Source organism: Trachemys scripta, chromosome 3, assembly GCF_013100865.1.
Source record: "Trachemys scripta elegans isolate TJP31775 chromosome 3, CAS_Tse_1.0, whole genome shotgun sequence".
NCBI classification, from domain to species: Eukaryota; Metazoa; Chordata; order Testudines; family Emydidae; genus Trachemys; species Trachemys scripta.
The window spans coordinates 198,518,334-198,527,903 of record NC_048300.1 but is presented as its reverse complement, the minus strand read 5'-3'; the positions used below and the strand labels follow the sequence as shown (position 1 = coordinate 198,527,903).

General features: G+C 58.6%; 1 protein-coding gene across 1 annotated transcript; it reads left to right on the top strand.

Moving 5' to 3' along the window:
• Positions 1-522: 522 nt before the first annotated feature.
• Positions 523-9,330, top strand: SLC35F6 (solute carrier family 35 member F6; the record flags this gene model as incomplete). The annotated part of the gene is given in 5 exon segments (XM_034766815.1): positions 523-595; positions 1,147-1,318; positions 3,204-3,416; positions 3,661-3,771; positions 4,411-9,330. Coding segments are annotated over 5 exon segments (1,051 nt in total), but the record flags the coding sequence as incomplete, so codon positions are not given.
• Positions 9,331-9,570: the final 240 nt, after the last annotated feature.

The window sequence follows — 9,570 nt, the reverse complement described above, 5'->3', positions numbered from 1 at the left end:
AGAAAGGGCTGTCTCCCGATTGTAGCTGCATGCAAGAGCCTCCGGCCCCGTCCTTCCCGCTGTTAACCCTCAGAAGGCTGGTGTTTTCCAGCCCGCCAGCCAAAGCAGGACTTAGCACAGAGGTCCCCAGTCTGGGGGGGCAGGCATCCCTATGGAGGAACATTCGGGGGGGCGCAGCTGAGGCCTGGGCCAGACCCCCACAGGGGACAGGGAGGGAGCACCCCTAGCTCCACTGCCGGCCCCATGCCCGAGATCCCGTCTGCCGGCCTCGGCCCCTCTACCTCTAGCTATAGCCCCAGCCCTCTTGCCCCTGTCTGTGTCCCCTTGCTCCTGGCCCTGGCTTGGGGGGGTGTGGACGGGGGAAGGGGGGGGCGTGAGGTAAAACATTTGGGGACCCTGGCTTAGCGGTAGCTGGGGTCACTCTAGCACGTCCCCGGTTCGTTGAAGAAAGGGGGGGAGCTGGGTTTCACTCTCTGCAGGTTTCCTATTCCAACAGTAACCCCCGCTCTGTCTCATTTCCAGATGGGCTGACAACTTCACCGCGGGGGGCTGCGGCGGGAGTGCAGAGCACAGCTTCCAGCATCCCTTCCTCCAGGTACGGCCGGCGGGGCCGTGGGTTTCGCCAGGGGGACAGAATCGGGGGGCGCACGCACACTTCCCTCGTGGTGGATCTCTCCTCCCAGCCCCCCTTGCAGGGAGGGGAGATGAACCCAACTCTGCGGAGCCCCAGGCCAGCATGTTGACCATGCTTCCTCCCTGGCCCACCCTGATGGCAGTGCCTTTCAGGAGCAGAGGGGGTTATTCTGGGGAAGAGGGGTGTCATGTCCTCCCCCCACCTCCCCATCTCTCCACCCCTTCCTGGATCAGCAGGTTTGCGCAGCAGATCGTATAATATTTTAAGCTCTGGCCTGTCCCGCCATCCAGCGGCTCCGGGATCCACTGGCCCAGCTGGAGAGGAGGCTACGGTTTGGGACCGAGGGGCACTGCTGGAGCTGTGGGGTGGCAGAGCTTCCTGGGTCTGCCTCGCTCCAGGGAACAGTCACTGGGTGAGGAGCTGTGGTTGCCCCCGGAGATCCCAGCGCCCAGTCTCTGCCGAGCCGCCTCCCCAAGCACTGTCATTACAGAGCGGCTGTGTCCATGTTTCAGGCCGTGGGAATGTTCCTGGGCGAATTCTCCTGCCTGGCTGCCTTCTACATCCTGCTCTGCAGGGACCGGCAGAGAGCAGAGCCCAGTCTGGCCCCCGCGCAGCCCTTCAACCCGCTGCTTTTCCTGCCCCCGGCGCTGTGTGACATGACTGGGACCAGCATCATGTATGTGGGTAAGTGCTGGGGGCTCCGACGCGGCTCCGGGCCTGGGGGGCGAAAGGGGGCACCTGATACACAAGGGGCAAGTGGAGTTGTCTTTAAAACTGAACCGTCACGACTCTTTGCAGGTGGTCCTTCCTGGGGGGGTTAACCCCCCCACAGTTTGTTTTTTAAAAAGGCAAAGAAAACCCCAGCTTTGAACACGGATTAAAAGTGTCACTTTTCATTTGGAAACTGCCCCCTGTTACGGAGCCAACCAAACAAAATTGGCAAGGGGGGAGGGGAGGAGAAAACCCCTGATTTCCCCCCCCCCCACACACACACACATTGCTCATCTGTTTTGCAAAGAGAATAAACCAACAGGCCACCGAGCAATGTATGTTCCCCTGTCAGCTCTCCAGAGATTACGCCTTCTCTCGGAGGGAGGCCTGCTTCCTGTAGGGGGTGCCCTCTCCTAGGGGGGCAGAAACTGAAGTTATCTTAAGTATTTATCTGGCCCCATTACTGTAGTGTCTGAGCACCTCACACTCCGGAATGCAGCTTTCCTTGCGACCCCTCTGTGAGGCAGAGCTATTAGCTCTAGTGTACAGAGGGGAAACTGAGGCACAGAAGGGCAGCGACTTGTCCACAGTCACACAGGGAATCTGGCGGAGCTAGGATTTGAACCCTGGCCTCCTGATTCCCAGGGTAGCCTCCTAACTTTGTCACAGTCCTTCCTCTAAGCTAGCCATTCCCCGAATCGTCTGCTTTGACCACTTCCTTCCTCCAGCCAGTCAAGGGGAGGACGGAAGCCATGTGTCTGCAAATGGCTAAGAAGCTCTGATGATCCGATGTACTTTATGTAAATAATCAGTTTTAATAAACCCCCCCTAGAAACTCAGGGCCTGATTTCCCCACTGCCCGGCACCTTGGCCATCCTCATTCACCCCTGTGCAGAGTGGGTGGGAAATGCCGTGAGTTGCGCTCGCTTTGCCCAGCTGTAAGTAACACAAGCAGAATGGGCTTTAAAACCAGGGGCACGAATCTCTTTCTGAGTACTTCTGGACCGAGTGGTGGGAGGAGATTTTTGGCCGGGGGCACTGACCCAGAGCCGCGAGAGAAGGCTCTGAAAGGGGTTCTCGCTCTGCTGGCGCGGTCACGTTCAAATCAGGAAATAAAACCATCCACCACAAAACGCAAGCTGTCCTACCCACAAGCAGAGGGGGTGGGGCCCTTTCCATAAGGTCTCAGCACAGAGCTCACAGCTCCAATTAAAGTCACCCGCAAAAACTCCCTGGCTGGGAGCGGCGTGCAGCCGGCGACCCCCCCGCATGATGGATGAAGCAGTTAATTGTGAGCACGTCAAAGGAGACGGAGGCTGATTAAATCCTATGTAATGGCCGGTTATTGTGTTCTCCGGCCGCATTCTCCCTCAGGCTGGAGCCATTCGAGGGAGGGGGAGCATGGGAAGCTTTGAACGCAGGCTGGGAAGGACGCTGTGGCTGAAATATTCTGCCTGGGCCCAATCGCTCCCTCCATGCCTCCCAGATTTAAAACCCCTCAATGTGCTGCATTTTGGGGGGGGCTAGAACCCGGGCCCCCGGCTGCGATAAACCAGAGCGCTAGCGTTTGAGTTGGAGGAGACGCTCTGCAAGCTGCACTGGTATAAAGGCTTTTATCCTCTGGGCTTCCAGCCACAAGAGGGCGACGTAGTCCCCCACCCACAAGCTGCTCTGCAGGGGTACGAGTCCCTTGCTTAATGAGCTCCTAAAATGGCCGGGTGTGGAGACAGCTGGCAGGACAGGAATAGCAGGGGGGCTGGGGTGCATCTGGGGGGGGAGGAATGGACTAGCAGGGGGGTCAGGACTGAGGCGCGTCGGGTCCGGCAGCTCCACTCACAAGCACGTTCTCTCGCCGTAGCCCTGAACATGACCAGTGCCTCCAGCTTCCAGATGCTGCGCGGGGCGGTGATCATCTTCACCGGGCTGCTCTCGGTGGCCTTCCTAGGCCGCAAGCTAGTGCCAAGCCAGTGGCTGGGGATCCTGGTCACCATGGCCGGGCTGGTGGTGGTCGGGCTGGCGGACATGCTCGGCACCCGCGACGAGACGCACAAGCTGAGCGAGGTCATCACAGGTACGGGGGGGAGTCCCGGAGCAAGGCTGGGGCGGGCGGGGAGGGGAACGTCCTGGGAGGGCCACGAAGGAATCTGAGAGGGGGCCGTCGCTGGGGATAGATTTTCCGAGTGGGACTGGCTGCGGGGATGTGGGTCCTGAATGCAATAGATTCCTGCTCCAGTTACGCCGCCCGGAGGGTGGGGGGTCTGGGATGGGGCTGTGTCTGGAGACCCCCACCTTCTCTCTTCCCCGTCCCCCTCCAGGTGACCTGCTCATCATCATGGCCCAGGTGATCGTCGCCATTCAGATGGTGCTGGAGGAGAAGTTCATCTACAAACACGACGTGCACCCGCTGCGGGCCGTCGGCACGGAGGGTAGGTGGCAGCTGGGGCTGGGTGGGGGGAACCCCATACCGGGTGCTAGGGGGAGGAGGGGGAAGCGGCTCTGATGCCCTGTGGGCAGCTCTGGGCTACTGACTCCGAGCAAGGAGCCCTCTTGCCACTCCCGCTGGGAGACGCAGCGGGCGGCGTCCTGCATCCCAGTCTCCGAGGCTGGCGCTAGGCTGCCGGGGCTGAAGCTTTTATGGCGGGCACCTGAAATGTCCCTGTCCACTGAAGACATGGGGTCCAGGATCTGCGCCCAGGCAGCAAGGGCAAACTGGCAGCTGGCGGGAGGGGAGCAAGGGTCTCCACCACTCCAGTCCAGCAGCAAGGGGGTGGAATATAGCGCGGCTCTAGGGGAGGCCTCCTTAAGCCTCCGTGGTTCATTTCCCGTCCCTGCGGCTCACTTGTGCCTGGCGGGAGGGGCGACTAGATCCTGCGTGACCCTGAAAAACTGCAGCTTTCTCCTGAAATCCATCCCCCAGCAAAACCTGGCTCCAGCGTTCAGGGGCCCCGGATGGGTTCCCGGGGAAGGAAATGCCACGTGTTAAGGGGGGGATTTCTGGGGAATGAGCCCCAACCAGCAGCGCCTGGCTTTTCTGCACCGCCACCCCCTGCCTTGCTCCCTCCCAGGTTTCTTCGGCTTCGTCATCCTGTCCCTGCTTCTGATCCCCATGTACTACATCCCGGCGGGCAACTTTGGCGGCAACCCGCGGCAGGTGCTGGAGGACACGCTGGATGCCTTCTGCCAGATCGGCCGCCAGCCCCTCATTGCCCTGGCCCTGGCGGGCAACATCAGCAGCATCGCCTTCTTCAACTTCGCCGGCATCAGCGTCACCAAGGAGATCAGCGCCACCACCCGCATGGTGCTGGACAGCCTGCGCACCGTGGTCATCTGGGCCGTCAGCCTGGCTGTGGGCTGGGAGACCTTCCACGGCCTGGAGATCCTGGGGTTCCTCATCCTCCTGACTGGCGCCGCCCTCTACAACGGCCTGCACCAGCCCCTGCTCGCCAGGCTGCCCTGGCGCCGGCCCCCGGCGGGTGCCCTGGGCTCTGAGGCCGAGAGGGAGAATCTGCTGGGAGGGGAGAGGGCACCCATCAACGGGGACAGCTGAGGAGCCGGACTCCATGGGGTATGGATGCCAGATCCCAGCACCCCTTCATTCCCTGGCACTGGGCTGGGACACCGGAGCCCGCCTCTCTGTATTCTGTTGGCTCTCCTGGGCCTCAGGCGTTCTGGGCATGGCTCCTCGGGGCTCGATCCAGCTCCTCCGGGATGGGAGGTGGGATTCGGAGAGTGAAGGTCACTAGAGGTGCTCCCCTTCCCTATTAAAATGCCTCTGCCCATCCCCTGAGGAGGCCCTGCCATGCCACCGGCGCACCTGGGTTATCCACCCTTTTCTCCCAGGAGGTTGCAGTGACATCCTGTTCTGTGGGTCCCCCCTTCTCCCCTGACCCCTGCCGCCTGCCTGGGTGCACGACCCAGGGCTGTGCCGGGATGGGTTTATGGACCAGCGCCAGCGAATGCACATCAGACCGATGCTGGGAGCTGCTGCCTCTGAAGGAGACACCTGGGCTCAGAGCCAGGCATGCACTTGTTGGTGACCTTCATCGGGGGCCATCTTTACCTTCTCCCCTGCCCTCCAAGGAGGAGGACTTGCTCTACCCACCTAGTTCCTGCTCCACCTGCAGTGTCTAACCGTGTAACTGGAGGAAACCATTCTGCCAGGCTGGTGGGACAGGCCCACGACCCCTCTTCTGCCCCGCTTGCAGATGGAGCCCGGCGGAGCATTGGTTACGGCCGTAAACCCTGGAAGCTCTTTGCCTTGGCCGTCTCCTTACACAGAGCTGAAGCCGTCTGCAGGGTGGGGCCCTGTTTGCTGCACCCAGGGTGGCATTGGGGGATTTTAATGCTGCCCGTTGCCTCCACTGGCCCCTGGGTGCTGGGCTACTGGGGGCCAGTAGAGCATAGGTGGAGGGTGGGGGCGTGCTGTGCCATGTGCAGTAAAGTGTACAATTCCGTGCGTGCAAGGCATGACCTTGTGCAAACAGTGTTTGCAAGGTCACACAGGGCGCAGGGGGCCATTTTGTTCTACAAAATGGCGTCCTCCCTGCGGGGGCTGGGTGGAATTGGCCGTAGGGCTGGAGCACGCAGCATGTACATAGGCAGCAGGCCCTGGGGGGCTGGTTCACTCCCTGCTCCCTCTGTTGATGGGACGCTCCGTGGGCTGTCACGCCAGGCAGGGAGCAATGGAAACTGCTGGACTCACACCAGCCAGGGCGGTCGCTGCCTTACTCACCCTGCAGCGGGGGAGATACAGGCCTGGCTTGGGGGGGCGCATGCTGCCAGGGGTTGGGGAGAAGCCTGGGCCTTGTCTCCCTCTTACTGGAATCGATCACCCCCCTGCTGGGGCTTCCTCGGCCTGCTGCAGTCAGGGTTGTTCTCTGTTCCCAGCCGTGGCTGGGCCTGCTAGCCAGCTTCCCCCTCCTCCCATGCAGACCTGAGCCTTTACATAGGCTCCCCGGTCCCTCAGAGTGCTTGAACTGGCCCCGGGCCTCGCCATGAGGCACCTCCCCGTGCCCGTCCTGATTGCTTTCCCTGCCCCTTCCCGTGCAGGAGGGAGGTGGTCCCCTTTCAGAGCCACCGTGCCTGTATTCCCCCTTCGGCGAGGATGCCCACTCTCAGCCCCCAGGCTGCTACCGCTCTGGGATGGAGACCCCTCTCCCTCCCTTCTGACCAGGGTTCCCTGGGTTGTGCCCAGCACAGGCAGGCTGCCCGGGCAGGCCTGCTTGCTTTCCCCTCCGAGCCAGTTCCCAGTGACTGCCGTAGGTCTGGCAACCCCACAGCCCTTCCTCCACTGGGCTGTTTTATGGTTCAAGTAAAGGCACCGCAGAGAAACCATTACAAGACCCTGCATGCACAGCTTACCCCACCCCTCACATGGGCTCTGGGTCCTTCACCCCCACACTCCAGGGGTTTCGGTGTGGTGTCTAGCTCGTCACAGCTTCAGCTCACACCAAGCACCCCGTCTTACGGGGCCTGGTCCTCCCACCCCTTCCTTGAGGATTGGGGCCCGCTGTGGACCAGAGGTCCTATCTGGGCTGGCTCAGGAGAAAGGCCCTGTGTACCTTTAAAACCAGGCTATTTATCCAGAAATCCTTTCTTTGGCCCCTGGAGAAGGGAGTTCGAACTTGGCTTGCGTTTCTCCCCGGGGGCTGGCTTCAAAGGGCTGATAACTGGAGGAAATCGGGTAGCATCCCCCTTCCAGCTGCACAATTGCATGTTTAACACAATGGGCCCCGTGGCATTAACGTTTAACTCACTTCAGTAACGTGAATCTGACTTCCCCAAGGCTTGTCCAGGATACCGCAGAACGGGGTCAGGCTGTAGGGAGCTGAACGGGTGGTGAGCCTGGGTTCTCTCTCTTCGCTCTCCTCTGCATTTCTCCTCCCCAGCTCGCTAATTCCCTCCTTCCCATGCACCCTCCCAACCTCCAATAAAATTCCAAACTTTTCTCTCTTACACAATGGAGTAAAAGCAGCCCCGTCTCTCTCCCTCTATCCACTGGCATGTGCCCCCTCTGCCCACCTGCTTTCCTGTTCTGTTTGCAGGGCTCCGGCCAAGTGTGCACCACCTAGCTTCTGCCACCAGGCCATGAGCTGATCTGCCCTGTTGTAGTGCATGCAGGGTGAGATCCTCCATCCTCAGGCCCCAACCATGGCAGACACTGGGACTGAGAGGGCCGTGCCTGTATTTGGGGCTGCTATGATGGATGTCACATCCCCCAAACCTTCCAGCTTCATGGACATGTGCACTTCCAGCGCATTGCCGGAGCGAGGAGGGGGGCAAGTGACTTGGGACAAGGGGGGAAGAGAAGCTGTATGCAGGGCCTGCTGGGCTCCTATGATGTGGAACTGCAGCCCGGAGAAACTAGCATCCTTGGAGCCGATGCTGAGGCAAAGCACCGTCTGGCTGGGTTGGCAGAGATGCCCCCCGTTAGCCTGCAGAGGTGCCATGCCCTGAGTGCCTTGGCTGGACAGGGCACTGGTGCTGCGGCCCCATGCCACCACCTGGGGGCACTGCACACAGCCTGCAGCAGGCGCTCAGATGTCAGGGTGATGGGTGGCTGTTGAAGATCCCAGGATGGAGGGTCCTGGAATGTCCCATGCAATGCAATGCTCTGCACGGCAGTGTCTGGGGCCCTTTCCCTGTATCAGGGACCCCCACCCCCATCTGCTGCAGGCGGTGCTCCCAATCCGACACCACTTTCCTCCGAGGAAGAAGCATGGGGAGGTCATGACAGAGAGCTGGGGGCTTGGGCTTCTTTGTAGAGCTGTGGGAAAATGCACCCCTGTGTGCAATGGCTCATGGGGGGGGGAGGAGGATTTGGCTCTGGGGAGAGGGCCAAAGGAAGGCAGATGCACAAATTAAGTCCTGCTTACAGGGCTGAAGTGGGACTTGGGTGCTGCCTTGGCCTTGCACTGACCCTCGACGCAGGGCTGAATTCCTCTCCTTCCCCATGGAGGAACCCCATCTCTAGGTGAAGGGGGGACTTCTCCACTGACCCACAAGAAGGTGCCCCTGCCATGCCACATAGCCCCCTTCTCCTAGGAACTCACTCTGCAGTGTCTGTAACTCAACAATTCACACATGTGCAGGCAGTGCAGCTTACTGGGGTGGTGCTTGGAGCATCTCCTATCAGGATTGTGGCCCTGTTACGCTAGGTGCTGTACAGATCCTTAGGGAGAGAGAGCCCCTGGCCTGAAGTGCTCATGCACTAAGTATAAGATAGGAGGCAGCAGGTGAATACAATGATCAGGATGAGTAAGGAAACCATAAGTTGATTAGAGGAAGGATGGCTGAGGGGTTTGGAAGACAGGAGTTCAAGTCTTCATTCTGACATAGATTCCCTGCATGCACTTGATATACACTTAGCCTTTCTGTGCCTCAGTTTCCCCTTTGCAAAATAGGAGTGATTACGCCCTACCTCACGTTTCAGTACAGCAAAGATTGTGCACTTGTGTTTCGGTTTAAAGATCATAAGATACTCCGGTGCCATGGTGGTGGGAGCCCTATAAAATACGTAGGCTTGGAAGGGTTAGATTTATGTCAGAAAACATCAATTTCACCAGACTCACAGAAACTGAGCAAACAATGTTTTCATCAGTCATCAAAATTTACACATAGTCCCAGTAAGAAAAATGCTGCTTGAAAACTTTCAATTAGAGTGAAAATCCAGCGCTTCAGAGTTTTGAATTAGGCTGGTTACAAATGGCCGCGCGAACGAACAATAAAACCAGATTTGCTTGGTTGATTTTGGGATCGTTTCGATGTGTATTTTGACATGTGACATTGACAATTTGGGTCTGAACAGTTTATACAGCTTTTACTTCTTTAATCTTACTATTAACTGACATTAAATAATTGCTGGCCCCTCCCTCCCATGATTTCCCACAACTATGAACCTTTAAATTGATAAACATCAAAAAATGCTTCAGAATAAAACAGAGATTAGCCACGAAACTACAAAAATAAAAATGAAATTCTGCCAAGCCTAAGAATGTTTGTGGCGTCGATGTAGCTCTGTTGGTCCCAGGATCTGAGAGAGAGAAAATCTTTTGTTGGGCCATCAAATGGGAAGTACGAGCTTTTGAGCTTCCCAGAGCTCTTGTACAGGTCTGGGGAAGGTAGCCGGTGGGTTTGAGCTAAATACGAATTGGGACAGATTATTGGGTCGCATGCTGTAGAACAGTGGTTCTTAGGGTGACCAGACAGCAAGTGTGAAAAATCGG